Consider the following 16,314-nt stretch of genomic DNA (forward strand, 5'->3'; position numbering starts at 1 on the left):
TTCATTGTCTTGGGAAGGAAGAAAGTATGGGATTTTTTTTAATGCAAGAAGTGGTTTCATGAAGAATATTGTAGTTCGCTAACGTAACTTATTTCATCAACGCCACCATTTGGTCGTAAACGTATCATTTGTGGTACTAAATGTATCAATAGCTGTTAATTTGAAGAAAAAAATTAGCTTTTTACATTTTATATATATGATTCAGTCATAAGGTTCCTAAGGCAGCGAAATTATATTCCATCCAATCTATTATCTGGCTGTTAAAAGATAGCAGATGGTCGCTCCATGACCTTCTGCAACACTAACAATCTTTATTTCTTGCACACACAGGGAGGGCTCTGTTGTCTTTTGGAATGTGGAAGATAAAGCGGTAAGTTGAATCATGCTGCATGTAAGCAGGGTATAGTTTAGTTTTCCTGCCCCCTTGTAACTGCGCATTTACCCCCACCCCCATTTTTAACTGTGTGTTGCTATGAAATATTCTTCTTCATGTCAGCCTATGGGACCTGCTTCCCACTGGTGGCATATGCTCCTCATTCTGACAACTCATCCAGCCACATTCTATGAAGTATCCTGTCTACTGGGGTATCTGACTGGTAGAATCAGAACTAAGACTAACTGCCTATTTTTATCACATCATCCTACAAAGCCTGGGGACTTGCTGATCACTAGTATCACGCAGTGAATCCATTTAATACACACCAGTCATCAGTAACAGCTTCTTGTCACTTGCTGTCAGCATTATTCTGTATTCCCCATTCAAAATTTTAAATAAATAAAAAAATATGTAGGGAAGGTGGGGATGTGGTAGGAATATGGGATTAGTATAAATGGGTGGTTGATGGTCGGCACAGACTTGGTGGGCCGAAGGGCCTGCTTCAGTGCTGTATCGCTAAATAAATAAATAAAAACGTGGATGTTCTTGCATTAATACTGCAGTGGAAGTTAATTTATTTACAAAGTTTTTAATTATACGCATCTAATTTCACCAAAAATTGCCTCATCATAAATAAAAGGCTTTCAAGTAAATAAAACTAATCCTAGAGGTTTAACTAAATATTTTCAAAACATTGCAATGTTAAAACTGCCCTTGACCTGTGCACCAGGTAAGGGTATAGAGGTAGAGATGAACTGTTATGACTGAGGCAGGAGGAGTGCACTGTTTTTCTGGTTCCACTTCTCCACATGTCACAATATATATTTAAATGTTTACCCAGTTACCAATACGGTCAATCATAGACTCTCTTTTTATCCCAGAATAAAAATACACCAACAGGTTTCTTTAATAAACAACAAAATTATCAGTTTATTACAAAACAATACACAACCAGTAATGAAGCAAAGCATTAACACACAGATTGAAATATGAAAGTTCCCTTTTACCTTAGCCCCTCACACACACACACCAGTTAACAGTAAAAAATAGAGATTTTCTTTTTAGAACTCTGTTACAAAAAAAAGACAAAAAAGAATACTGTGGCCAAATACTTGCTAATTCTTGAAGAGAAAAAGAGAAGATATGGAAAGATGTCAGTTGTCCCTTTTTTGGTTTTCGTCCCAAATACGCATAGACGGCTGTCACTGGGTTCTTTCCAGAACAGTTCTTTCAGGTGATGTTGAAGCAGCTTTTCCAGGCAAAATGCGGCATCAGGGGTTTCTGGCAGACTTTTCAGGAGAAATGCAGCATCAGTTTCTGTTTCTTGCACTTGATTCTCAGAGATGGAAGAAGGTGCTGATGGTGACTGCTCGCTTAGCTGGTTTTCTCCAACTGCCTTCAAAACAGTTCACACTCCAACACACTGTCCAAAGTGAAACCAAAAATAATACCTCGAGTGTCAAGATTCCTGACCCCTATAAATCCTGACCCGTCACCTCTCTCTAAACATCTTCTCCAAGTCACAAAGCCTCTGCTGGGTATTTATCTGTAGACAGGTGACTTCCAGTAAGGGTTGTTTACAAACCTAGTCCAAAATGTTGATGACCTCAGTGGAAAAAAAAATCCATGGAATCCTTTTCAGTTTTCCCAAATACTAAAATACATGAGTCGTCAAAAAGAACTTGAAGAAAAAATATCGAAGCACCATTGTAACACCTCCATCCTTGGTGGAATGAAGAGCCATTTTCAAATGAATTTCATTACAAAGAGTGGGAAAACAAACAGAAGATGAAAAATATTTTAAAACGTATTTTCACACTCATACTCATTCATTCTTTACCTGTAGCTAATACAGTTCTGCCTTGTACCATCTTTTCACTCAAAACAAAGTTAAATCCTAGACAAAGGATCCGCAATTACATTATCCTTTTCCCGCAGTGTGGATAATCTTTAAGTGATAATGTTGCAATAGTAAACTCCATTGGAATATTTTGGCATTTGGTTTTTGAATTTTTCCACAAAGGCTAGGGGGTTATGATCAGTAATATACCAGTGTGTCTCTGTAGTTGTGGCGGACATAGACCTCAAAATGCCTAAGAGCTAGTAATAAGCCTAGGGTTTCTTTTTCTGCTATTGAATATCATTTTTTGTGTCGATTTTAGCTTTTTGGAAAAGTATCCCACTGGCCTTTTCTATGCCTGATTCATTGTCTTGTAACAGGACTGCATTGACCCCCAGGTCACTAGCATCAATTGCAACCTTGAAGGGCTTAGTGAAATCTAGAGGAGCCGACACTGGTTCATTAATCAAAATAGCTCTCAGCCTCTCAAAAGATCCTTGGCACTCCCCTGACCACACTACCGTGGTTTTTTATTTTTGAAGCAAATCTGTCAGTGAAGCAGTGCTAAAATTTGGTATAAACTTGCAGTAGTAACCCCATATCCCCAAGAACCTCATGATTTCTTGCTTAGTCCTAAAGATGGGGAACTCCCCCAATGCTTGTACTTTTGCTGTTCTTGGCAACACTTGTCCTTGCCCTAGGTAGGTTACTCTGGCTTTTGCAAATTCACATTGGCAAGGTTTATCACTAAATAAGCCAATTGTAATTTTCTGAAAAGAGCTTCTAGTTGCTCCAAGTGCTCCTTCCAAGTGTCACTGTATACCTGCACATCATCCAGATAAACCACACAGTTAGGAACACTGGCTACCACGTGGTTTATTCGTCTCTGAAAAGTGGCTGAGGCATTTTTTAGCCCGAATGGCATCACTCGGCATTGGAAAAGACAGTCTGATGTGACAAAGGCTGATATTTCTTTCCTCAGGTGTTAAAGGAACCTGCCAGTATCCCTTTAACAAAACTATTTTTGTAAGAAACGTGGCACTGCCCACTCTGTCAATACAGTCTTCCAAGTGAGGTATTGGGTAGGAAAGTGTCTTTGTTACTGCATTAATTTTTCTATAATAAAAACAAGAAATGCTGGAGGTATTCAGCAGGTCTGGCAGCATCTGTGAAAAGAAGCAGCGTTAACGTTTCGGGTCACGAAACGTTAACTCTGCTTCTTTCCACAGATGCTGCCAGACCTGCTGAGTACCTCCAGCATTTCTTGTTTTATTTCAGATTTCCAGCATCTGCAGTATTTTGCTTTTAATTTTTCTATAGTCTATGCAGAATCTAGTTGAACCATCCGGTTTAGACACTACCACCACTGGGGAACTCCAGCTGCTTTGATTAGGTTCATTTAGGTGGTTTTCCAGCATGTGTTGGATTTCTGCTTTTACCTGGGCCTGTTTCTCTGACCTTAAGCGATAAGGATGCTGTTTTATAGGAAAGGATTCCCCTATATCGATATCATGTATGGCTAAGGTTGTACGTTCTGGCTTGTCCCAACAGAGTCCTTTAAATGCTGTGAGTAGCCTTGTTAGGTTTTCTTGTTCTTCATCTAAATATGAAAGCGTAGTGTCCAATCTCCCTAACAATTCAGTAGTAGGAGTTTCAGTTTGAGAATTGTCTAGGCCTCCTGCTGCCTCATCCTTTCTATTCCTTTCATCCTTCACTGTCCCTACTACCTGACATATATATGCTTGCATATCCTCCTCCTGGCAATGATATTGTTTCAGTATATTGATATGACACAGCCGATTCTTTTTCAGGCGATCTGGGGTGTCATTCAAATAATTTATTTTACCAATTCTTTTGACCACTTTATATGGATCGCTGAACTGTGCTTTCAGTGGTTCACCCTATAAAGGCAGTAATGCTAACATCTCATTCCCTGGTTGAAATGCTCGGGTCTTGGCATGATTGTCTACCCATGGTTGTTTGGAAAGCTTTAAAGGTTTCCTTAGCCACTTTGCAGGCTCTCATGAGCCGTTCCCAGAACACGGATACATAATCTAACGCAGAAAATTCATCCCTCTGTTCTAAAAACCTTCCTTTAATTAGTTTAGAGGACCTCTTATCTCATTTCCATAAACTTATTCAAAAGGACTAAAACCGGTAGACTAAACAAAAGAAATTCTAGCCTTTTATCCCAATCATGGGGATAGTCAGGACAGTATGGCCTGATCATTGTTTTGAGAGTCTGATGGTACCTTTCTAAAGCCCCATGTGTCTATGGGTGGTATGCTGAAGACTTTAACTGTGTTATACCCAAATTACCCATAACTTCCTGAAAAATTTTAGACATAAAATTGGAACCTTGACCTGACTAAATCTCAATCGGTAATCCATATCTGGTGAAGAACTGGGTTAACTTCTCTACCACAACCTTAGCAGAAATTGTTCTCAAGGGAATGGCCTCTGGGAACCGAATAGTCATATCCATGATAGTGAGTATATATTGGTGTCCCGCTTTTGTTTTTGGTAAAGGTCCTACACAGTCCTCCCAACACCCTGCTAAATGATTCCCCAAAAACTGGTTTGGGAATTAGAGGTGTCGGTTTTATGGCAGGTTGCGGTTTTCCCATAATCTGGCATGTATGGAATGTTTTACAAAACTGCACTATGTCTTTGGAAAGACCTAGCCAGTAAAAATGTCAATTTATATTTGATTGGGTCTTCCGGATCCCCACATGTCCCGCTATAGGAATTTCATGCGCTATCCTTAATACTTGGGCGGTACCGCTGTCTGGTGAACAACTGTCCATTCTTCATCCGCAGATCTGTGAAGAGGTCTCCACTTCCTCATCAGAATCCCATTTTTAATATAGTAGCCTGCTGGAACTCCCTTTGCCTCAGCTTAAGTTAGAGCCGATTGTGCCACTTTATTTAACTCTGGATCAGCTTGCTGAGCCTTGATCAGAGAAGATTTATTGAACATTTCTTTCGGATTATCCAAATCCCCAAAGAAAGTTTCAGATATCCGACTATCTGACTGTAGTGAGGTCCCGGAGGACTGGAGAATTGCTAATGTTGTCCCCTTGTTTAAGAAGGGTAGCAGGGAAAATCCAGGTAATTATAGACCGGTGAGCCTGACGTCAGTGGTAGGGAAGCTGCTGGAGAAGATACTGAGGGATAGGATCTATTCCCATTTGGAAGAAAATGGGCTTATCAGTGATAGGCAACATGGTTTTGTGCAGGGAAGGTCATGTCTTACCAACTTAATAGAATTCTTTGAGGAAGTGACAAAATTGATTGATGAGGGAAGGGCTGTAGATGTCATATACATGGACTTCAGTAAGGCGTTTGATAAGGTTCCCCGTGGTAGGCTGATGGAGAAAGTGAAGTAGCAAGGGGTCCAGGGTGTACTAGCTAGATGGATAAAGAACTGGCTGGGCAACAGGAGACAGAGAGTAGCAGTGGAAGGGAGTTTCTCAAAATGGAGACGTGTGACCAGTGGTGTTCCACAAGGATCCGTGCTGGGACCACTGTTGTTTGTGATATACATAAATGATTTGGAGGAAAGTATAAGTGGTCTGATTAGCAAGTTTGCAGACGACACTAAGATTGGTGGAGTAGCAGATAGTGAAGGGGACTGTCAGAATACAGCAGAATATAAATAGATTGGAGAGTTGGGCAGAGAAATGGCAGATGGAGTTCAATCAGGGCAAATGCGAGGTGATGCATTTTGGAAGATCCAATTCAAGAGTGAACTATACAGTAAATGGAAAAGTCCTGGGGAAAATTGATGTACAGAGAGATTTGGGTGTTCAGGTCCATTGTTCCCTGAAGGTGGCAACGCAGGTCAATAGAGTGGTCAAGAAGGCATACGGCATGCTTTCCTTCATCGGACGGGGTATTGAGTACAAGAGTTGGCAGGTCATGTTACAGTTGTATAAGACTTTGGTTCGGCCACATTTGGAATACTGCGTGCAGTTCTGGTCGCCACATTACCAAAAGGATGTAGATGCTTTGGAGAGGGTGCAGAGGAGGTTCACCAGGATGTTGCCTGGTATGGAGGGCGCTAGCTATGAAGAGAGGTTGAGTAGATTAGGATTATTTTCATTAGAAAGACGGAGGTTGAGGGGGGACCTGATTTAGGTGTACAAAATCATGAGAGGTATAGACAGGGTGGATAGCAAGAAGCTTTTTCCCAGAGTGGGGGATTCAATTACTAGGGGTCACGAGTTCAAAGTGAGAGGGGTAAAGTTTAGGGGGGATATGTGTGGAAAGTTCTTTACGCAGAGGGTGGTGGGTGCCTGGAACGCGTTGCCAGCGGAGGCGGTAGACGCGGGCACGATAGCGTCTTTTAAGATGTATCTAGACAGTTACATGAATGGGCAGGAAGCAAAGAGATACAGACCCTTAGAAAATAGGCGACATGTTTAGATAGAGGATCTGGATCGGTGCAGGCTTGGAGGGCCGAAGGGCCTGTTCCTGTGCTGTAATTTTCTTTGTTCTTTCCTTTGTTCTAGTGCCAATTTTACCTCTGACAATGGAACTTGTTTAGCCATGGCTCGAGTCACTAAACCTGAAGGAAAAATTACTGGAACTTTTCCTGCAACTGTTCTGTCTTTGCCTTCACTTGGTCTTTCCATGACTACTGGAGAAGCTACTACCTTCACTCCGACCAAATCATTCCCCAGAGTAGGTTAGCTACATCTACAGGCAAACTATGGACAACTCCTACAGTTACCGTTCCAGACATTAGGTCGTAATCTAGGTGCACCAGATACAAAAATACAGGGACATACTCCCCACCGATACCATTCACTGAAACCTTGGCATTCAGAGCTCTCTCTGGTGGAAAAGTTATGCCTTTCCCCAGCAAAAGAGTTTGGGTGGCTCTTGTATCCCTAAGTATAACTATAGGTTTATCTGCCTCATTTAAGGGGTAAGGAGTTACTTTTCCTTTTGACAAGAATTCCCTATAACTCTCCGATATCTTGTCCACCTCCCCCTCACTCACAGCAGTTTTTGTACGGCCTTACAGCTGCAGTCAGAGCTACAGTCTGATCTGTCATACTCTTGGGTAAGGGCTTTATCTCTGCATTGACTTTGTGTACCCCAATAAGTCCCATGGGTTTACCCCACAGCTTCCAGCATTCTGCACGAAGGTTTTCCCACCTTGTGTCAGTGGTAACACTTAGGCTTGCGGACCTCACTTCCACCCTCAGCATCTTCCATTCTGGCCTGAGGAAGTGATTCCGACTGTCCCTTCTTGTTCCTGGCTACTTGCCTTCCTTTCACCATCCCATCTTCTATCCTTCTCAGGTTTGTGGGGGTGGCAAACAAAGAATTTGGACTTGTGAACAAGCTCAAAATCATCAGCAAGTTCTGCTGCCTGTCTGGCTGTTAAAACTTTCTGGTTCTCTACATGGGTTCTCACTAACGGAGGGAGTGAATTTTTAAATTCTTCCAGGAGAATTATTTCCCAAAGGTTCTCATACATGGCCTCTACTTTTAGTGCCCGCGTCCAATGATCAAAATTAATTTGCTTTACCCTCTGAAATTCAAAGTCTGCCCATGCTGTCTCCGGAGGTTCCGAAATTTCTGCCAGTAAGCTTCAGAGACCAACTCATAAGCAGTGAGAATAGTCTTTTTTGCCATCTCATAATCTGCAGAAGCCTCCTCAGAAAGCATGGTATAAACTTCATGAGCTCTGCCCATCAACATGCTTTGCATAAGCTGTGTTCAGCTTTCCTTCGGCCACTTCATCTGTCTGGCTATCTTTTAAAAATAAATGAGAAAAGGGACGTAGAGGCACTTTTCAAGTTTCAGGAGGACTTGTACAAATTTAAACAGCTCTCCATTGGGTCCTGGGCTGAAGTCAGATCTTTCCTCACCAGTTTTCACTGGAGCCAAGACAACCCCCCCACTTCATCTTAGTTCCCTCTTTTTTAATTCGAATTCCCTTCCTTCTCTTTCACTTTTCTTTGAAATTCAAGCTTAAGTTTTTCCAATTCTATTTTTTTTTTCTTAATTTCAAGCTGCCTCACCTGCAACTGAAACTTAGCTAATTCAACTGTACTCCCATGTGGTTTGCCTTCTAATTCCAAATTCTGTGCTATACTGCAATTATGTTTGCTTTCTTAGCTCCTGGTTTTAACTCTAACACCAACAATTCTGCCAAATCTTTTAGCTTAGCCTCGGTTAAGTTTCTCAAATCACTCAGGGATACATCCTCCTTCCCCAGAAAGGTCATAGTAACTTACACACACATTCCGGGAGTGTAAGCTTTATTCTAATGCACAAGAAACCTTTTTTTTTACTTTTCCTCTTTTCAATTATTATTGCCCTATTTACAATGGTACATCATTGGCGTTGGGTTATCCCGCACAGAGCCCCCAATTATATGTTATGACCAAGGCCGGAGGAGTACGCAGTTTTTTTAGTTCCACTTCTCCACAGTTCACAACATGTATTTAAATGTTTACCCAGTTAACGAAGCAGTCAATCATAGACCATTTTTATCCCAGAATAAAAATACACCAACCAGGTTTCTTTCATAAACAACAAAATCATCAGTATCTCTCTCTCACTCTCACACTCTCTCACTCTCTCACACACACATACACATCGGTTAACTGGAAAAAATAGAGATTTTCGTTTTGGAGCTCTGTTACAAATAAAAGACGAAAAAGGATACTTTGGCCAAATACTTGCTAATTCTTGAAGAAAAAAGAGAAGATATGGAAAGATGTCGGTTGACCCTTTTTTGGTTTGGTGTCCCAAATATGTGTAGACAGCAGTCACTGGGATCTTTCTAGAACAGTTCTTTCGGGCAACGTTGAAGATCAGTTTGGCTGGTTTTCCAGATGAAATGTGGCATCAGGGGTTTCTGGCAGACTTTTCAGGAGAAATGCATCATCAGTTTCTCTATTTCTTACACTTGATTCTCAGGAAGTTCTCAAAGAGATGGAAGAGGGGGCTGATGGTGATTGCTCTCTTGGCTGGTTTCTCCAACTGCCTTCAAAACAGTTCACGCTCCAACACACTGTCCAAAGCGAAACCAAAAATAATATCTCAAGAGTCAACTGACCTCTGTAAATCCTGACCTGTCACTTCTCTGTAAACATCTTCTCCAAGTCAAAAAGCCCCTGCTGGGTATTTATCTGAAGACAGGTGACTTCCAGTAAGGGTTGTTTACAAATCAAGTACTAAATACCTTCTGATGACCTCAGTGAAAAAAACATCCATGGAATCCTTTTCAGTTTCCCCGAATAAAACAAAGTACATAATTCTAAGATACGAGTCATCAAAAAAATGTAACAAAAAATATAGAAGCACCATCGTAACAGAACTCATTTATTAATTGAGTGACAAAGAGTTGATGCAATGCATTTTTAACATTATAACTCTAAACAAGCTTAGACTTTCTGATTGCATAATTTTAATGGGGACAGTAAACCATTGGATTAGTATCAGCTAAAAGTTGTCTTCTTTGGCCTCCTTGTCTCGAGAGTAAGCGCCTGGAGGTGGTCAGTGGTTTGTGCAGCAGTGCCTGGAGTGGCTATAAAGGCCAATTCTAGAGTGACAGACTCTTCCACAAGTACTGCAGATAAAATTGGTTGTTGGGGCTGTTACACAGTTGGCTCTCTCCTTGCGCTTCTGTCCTTTTTTTCCTGCCAACTGCTAAGTCTCTTCGACTCGCCACGCTTTAGCCCCGCCTTTATGGTTGCCTGCCAGCTCTGGCGATCGCTGGCAACTGACTCCCACGACTTGTGATCAATATCACAGGACTTCATGTCGCGTTAGCAGACGTCTTTAAAGCGGAGCCATGGACGGCTGGTGGGTCTGGTACCAGTGACGAGCTCGCTGTACAATGTGTCCTTGGGGATCCTGCCATCTTCCATGCGGCTCACATGGCCAAGCCATCTCGGGCGCCGCTGGCTTAGTAGGGTGTATATGCTGGGGATGTTGGCCGCCTCGAGGACTTCTGTGTTGGAGATACGGTCCTGCCACCTGATGCCAAGGATTTTATGGAGGCAGCGAAGATGGAATGAATTGAGACATTGCTCTTGGCTGACGTATGTTGTCCAGGCCTCGCTGCCATAGAGCAAGGTACTGAGGACACAGGCTTGATACACTCGGACTTTTGTGTTTTGTGTCAGTGCGCCATTTTCCCACACTCTCTTGGCCAGCCTGCACATAGCAGAGGAAGCCTTTCCCATGCGCTTGTTTAATTCTGCATCGAGAGACAGGTTACTGGTGATAGTTGAGCCTAGGTAGGTGAACTCTTGAACCACTTCCAGAGTGTGGTCGCCGATATTGATAGATGGGGCAATTCTGATGTCCTGTCCCATGATGTTCGTTTTCTTGAGGTTGATGGTTAGGCCAAATTAATTGCAGGCAGCCGCAAACCTGTCGATGAGTCTCTGCAGACACTCTTCAGTGTGGGATGTTAATACAGCATCGTCAGCAAAGAGGAGTTCCCTGATGAGGACCTTCCGTACTTTGGTCTTCGCTCTTAGACGGGCAAGGTTGAACAACCTGCCATCTGATCTTGTGTGGAGGAAAATTCCTTCTTCTGAGAACTTGAATGCTTGTGAGAGCAGCAGGGAGAAGAAGATCCCAAACAGTGTAGGTGCGAGAACACAGCCCTGTTTCACGCCACTCAGGATTGGAAAGTAGTCTGATGAGGTGCCACTATGCTGAATTGTGCCTTTCATATTGTCATGGAATGAGGTGATGATACTCAGTAGCTTTGGTGGGCATCCAATCTTTTCTAGTAGTCTGAAGAGACCACGTCTGCTGACGAGGTCAAAGGCTTTGGTGAGATCAATGAAAGCAATGTAGAGGGGCATCTGTTGTTCACAGCATTTCTCCTGTAGCTGGCGAAGGGAGAACAGCTAAAAGTAAGCTGATGAAAAAGAATCTCGACTCCAGTATGCGATGCAGATTGAAATCATTAGAGTTTGTATTTCATTGTGTTTCTAATATTTTTTGTAAGTTGTTGCATTTTTGTTAAAGGTACTTATGAAAGTAAACATGAACTATTTTTCTAGTCCTTCATTTATAATGGTCCCCCATCCTCTGCCTTTAGGTGAAACGCATAATGCAAATCTTGGAGCCACATGAGATCCAGCCATATGAAGTTGCTTTAGTTCATTGGGAAAATGAGGAAGTTAACTATCGGATTTCAGAGTAAGGACAGTCTATTATTTTACTTGTTCAGAATGTTTTCAATGTATGGTGAAAGCCCAAAAACCTGGAAAAGAAATGCTTATTGTGTAAAACAACTTTTATGAGTTGCTGAGTATCATTTAGTCAATGTGTAAATTAATCTAGATATAACTAGAACATTAGAGTTCAGATAACCTGGCCTCGATATTAACCCTTCTCCCCTGCCAGCAACCACCCCCCCAGCACCCCCCAACCAACCCACGACATGTGAGAGGTTGGGGGTGTGAGTTAAAAATGTGAAAATGGAGAACGGGGCACTGGTGTCCTGAAAATCATGGGGCTGTACTTAAAAGCAAATGGTATGTTGGCCTTCATAGCGAGAGGATTCGAGTACAGGCGCAGGGATGTCTTGCTGCAATTATGCAGGGCCTTGGTGAGGCCACACCTGGAATATTGTGTCCAGTTTTGGTCTCCTTATCTGAGGAAGGACATTCTTGCTATAGGGGGAGTGCAGCAAAGGTTTACCAGACTGATTCCTGGGATGGCAGGACTGACATATGAGGAGAGATTGAGTCGGTTAAGTTTCGCTGGAGTTCAGAAGAGTGAGAGGGGATTTCATAGAAACCTATAAAATTCTAACAGTACTTGACAGGGTAGATGCAGGAAGGATGTTCTCGATGGTGGGGGGAGTCCAGAACCAGGGGTCATTGTCTCAGGATACAGGGTAAACCTTTCAGGACTGAGATCAGGAGAAATTTCTTCACCCAGAGAGTGGTGAGCCTGTGGAATTCGCTACCACAGAAAGCAGTTGAGGCCAAAACATTGTATGTTTTCAAGAAGGAGTTAGATATAGCTCTTGGGTCTAAAGGGATCAAAGGGTATGGGGCGAAAGCAGGAACAGGTTACTGAGTTGGATGATCAGCCATGATCATAATGAATATCGGAGCAGGCTTGAAGGGCCGAATGGCCTACTCCTGCTTCTATTTTCTATGTTTCTATGTAAAACCTACTCCTATCTGCTGCCATTTCACTCAGGGCCTGCACAAGGGCCCAGGTGTCTTCCTCAACCAAGTGAGAGCCTCATTAAAGCATTTAAATCTGTATCCTATGATGTCAGTAGGACCCCAATGCCTTTTGCTTAAGCAAATGTGGAACTGCTGGATCTGCCCAGTACTCTAACTTGCAAGTTATCTCTCCAGGGTGCCAATTTCTGTACTGGTGCTTGGGAGGGTTGGAGCAAGTGCTGGTGCTTATTCCAGAAGGGTTGCCCCGTCCCAGTCATGTCCTGCAGGGTCCAGGTCTTCAGATGGATCTAGAAAAAGGAGAGAGGAACAAGGGTCAGCAGGGCATGGAAATCCTAAGCAGTAGCGGAGTACGTGTAATTGCTTGAGGAAAGAGAAAAGGTGCAAGTCATAGGCAGACACCTTGCTGAATGTGGCCTCTAGCCTTCCCATTGCCAGTGCTCCTTAATCTGCCTGGTGCAGTGATTTCCATGGCCTACTCCTCCAACTGGGTGACAGCTTGGATAGAAGCTGATCCTCCCTCGGTTTTAATCCACTTCCAGTTACTGTGAGTCATATTCTCCTGTAGAAACAGAGGGAATGAGTTAGTGTGTGGTTGTTGCAAAGAGTTATGCGAATATGTGAGGCAGCATCATATAGTGTGCATGTTGAGAGAAAGAACATACAAGATGTGAGCAGGATTGGGGCCATGTGCAAGAAAGTGGTTTCAGTGTGAAATGTGAAAGCAGTTAGCAAAATACTGTTTGTTTCTGTTGTGAGGGTCACAGCAACAGATGTGTGTCTGATTGGAATGAGATTAATACAGTGTCCTCATGTGATTTGGTGGAGAAGCAAGTGGAGCAGGGAAGGGAAGTGCTGTGGCCAGAATTAACGCAGAGAAATGGAGCTAGGAAGACATAATTCTCAGCCTTGCTGTCCGGTTAGCTCATTGAAGCTCTTATTGCATTGAGCCCATATCCTTGGCCATGGTATTATCTGTCACGTCACTTCAAGCCTCTTGCAGCATCTGCTTGGGCACCTTCCTGCCATCCGAGGATAACAGTGCCCACACCTACTCCACAAGCAGCGCCACTGCTATGTCCGTGACTTAAGGTGGTTTTGCCTGCAGCATGTTGCTCCCTAAGTGCCTCCCAAATAGCAGTCCAGATTTACACAGAGATGAATGACGCCTCACTTTAAGAGGTGTGTTCACTCTGAGTGCTGAGTCCATGGGAAATCCTGTCCTCCAAGTAGGTGGGGCACCTATCACCACTGGAAACACATAGGCAGCCCACAATGAAATATATTCCTCAGCTAGATGATATTGGGAGGGCATCCCAGTCACACACACAAAAACTGCCCTGAGAAAAAAATTAATCCCACCATCATCTTTAGAAAGTGAAATTGTCCTGTGCATGTACTTCCAGCGAGCAGTGGGCTTTGGGCAAGGTGAGACAACCCCAGACAAGTTTCAGAAGCTTCTGAGGGTCATCATTTCTTGGACTTATAACAACTTGGTAGAAAACAATATATATGTTCCCCTTTATTTATTGGAGCATATAAGATCTGAAGTAAAGCATTGGTATCAGCCAATATTAACATTGCACTGTTCTGAAACAGTTGAAACTGAAGTCCTCAATATCAGCAACAAAATATTTTTCCTGCCATTTGAGTATCCTCAGTCCTGAGCACCACTTAGGAGTCATCAGTGATATCAGTTAATGACTCAGCATTAGTAATGAGAGGCCATTACTGTCCTTGTACTGAAAGTCCATTAATTCTCTTATTTTCATCTATGCTCTGAAGCATGATATTTCAGAGCTAATGTCTGCTACTGGTTAAGTCTGTTTACAGTGTGATCATGTAAAATTATTGTGCTGAATTTTCCTGGCCCCGTGGTGGCATACTTGGAGACAGGGGGGCTGGGAATAAAGAGGGGAGTCGGGACAGCTCCCCTACGCATTTCCGTTGCCAGGATTTTTCCCAGGAGTGGCCTGAGAAGCAGATCGGCTGCCCACTCAATTTTGCTTGTGGCGAAGCAGGCCATCACCACATGCGGAGGCCGCCAGCTGAATGGAGGCAGCCTAACTACGGCAGCCTGGGGTGCCATCAGAGCCGGAGGCGCAGTGCCCCAATGACAGGGCCACCGGCAGGAAAGGCCGCACTCATGGCCCAAACAATCAACCCAGAGGGGTTTTACCTCCGTTCCAAGGGGCCTATCGCCTTCGTCCATCTGAATTTTCTATTTAAGTGTAAGCCTCCGAGGGTGCCTCTATGTTGAGGCGCCCTCGTCTTCTCTGACCTGCAGTAGCGGCGCCCTCCTCTCCTGGTGGGGCTGCGAGGCTCTGGAGCTGTGGCCCTCTGGGCTGGCAGCAACGGGAGCCCACCAAGGATGGCGAGCGCAGAGATGGCCAAGTAGGAGGCTGCCTTCGGGAAGATTCCAGCGTCGATCTCCCTGCTGGCAACTGCGGGCTCTGATCCTCCATTTTGTCCCAACGTTGGGGTCCCAAAGTCCATGGAACATCCAGCCCACTGTTTTAATTTTAGCGAAAATGTTAGTGTACCAAACTTGATTTCCTAAGTATATAGATATGAAAAGTTCCATGAGGGTGATTTAATGCTGCACTTTCCCTGAGTTGAGCATTGTGACCATTTTTATGATTCTTTGTACCAGCTACCCTGTGGACGACAGCATAAGATCTATAAATAGGCCATGTCTGATTTTTTTCAAATCTTGCCAAAAACAAACCGCATTTATGAATGGTTCCAGGATATCCTGAATGTTATAGCGATGCCTGACTCTTATGATATCAGCTTAAATTTAGGCATGTGTCATTGCAGGATATTACAAATCTTCCTCATAAGTAATGCGAACAGTTAAACCTTTCTGAAGAAATACTGTACTGTTGCTGAATTCACTGGGTAAAGTTTTCGCACCACAGGGTGACACAAATTATGTCAATGATACAGATGGCGTAGCCATCCATGAGCAGTCTTTCATCCCCTTGGGTCAAAAATAAACTACCGACTGTCTTGCTAGAGCAGCAGGATGCAGTTTCCACCCCAGACCACGGTTTGCTGCTTTTTGTACTTTCTTTGTCACCATTCTTGGATTTGCATTTCTGGGCTGCTGGTGGATTTGCAGACCAAGTTGTTTGAGATATCCTTCATTTGCAAGAATCTCTGTGGGGAGCAGGTGGAGAAGCTGCTGGAGTTTTAATTTTTTTCACATGGTCAAACAAGCTAGCTTAATCCTAAATGAACAGGCAACCTCCTAGTTTACAGGTTAGGATAAAGCCTTTATTAGTCTCAGTTGTAGACACTTTGCACAGCAATCACTTCCCTTCTCTCTTTCCCCCACCAACTCTCCCCCTGTCAAAAGCATGGGCTTAAGTGGAAGATTCATCCTGATGTCAGCCCACTTCATCCTCCCAACCTTCCATCTTGGGCTGAATTTTATTAGTACGCCGCACATCGCAGCAGCGCGCTTTGAGGTCCGTGGCCTACCCCCGCAAAATTTCACGCGGGGGCTCATTTAAATGGAGGAGATGGAGCGGCTGCCCCAATGACGTAGCGGGGGCGGCCACTCCGTACCCAGCAATGGCATCCAATGCCACCGTTCAGGCGCCGGCGCCATTTTTAAAGGGCTTCAAGCCCTTCAAGTTCAATAAAAAAATTTTAAAGGTGCCGGCACCCAGAAATATCAAAATGTCGGAAACACTTTCAATCCCCTTTCCAACCCCCCACTGAATTATCAATTAATAAAATAGCCCATCCCCCTGAAAAACCAATTTGTAAAATTAAGAACTTTAAACCTCACCTTCAGAACATTTGACCCTCCAGCCCCTTCCCACCATCCCCGCAACCAATCGGAGCAGTTTCCCCTGCTCCTACACCCCTCCCGACCTGAAGATTTCACTGCTTCCCCCTCC

At 43.5% G+C, this 16,314-nt stretch overlaps 1 protein-coding gene across 4 annotated transcripts in view; it reads left to right on the forward strand.

Annotated features, from left to right (window-relative positions):
* rmnd1 (required for meiotic nuclear division 1 homolog) overlaps nt 1-16,314 on the forward strand; it is a 94,761-nt gene that overhangs the window by 57,356 nt on the left and 21,091 nt on the right. For all 4 annotated transcript variants that reach the window (XM_068044456.1, XM_068044459.1, XM_068044458.1 and 1 more), the window contains 2 exons: nt 331-370; nt 11,302-11,402. In XM_068044456.1, the coding sequence (XP_067900557.1) occupies nt 331-370; nt 11,302-11,402 (141 nt within the window). The remainder of the gene's footprint in view (nt 1-330; nt 371-11,301; nt 11,403-16,314) is intronic.

Source organism: Heterodontus francisci, chromosome 13, assembly GCF_036365525.1.
Source record: "Heterodontus francisci isolate sHetFra1 chromosome 13, sHetFra1.hap1, whole genome shotgun sequence".
Taxonomy (NCBI): domain Eukaryota; kingdom Metazoa; phylum Chordata; class Chondrichthyes; order Heterodontiformes; family Heterodontidae; genus Heterodontus; species Heterodontus francisci.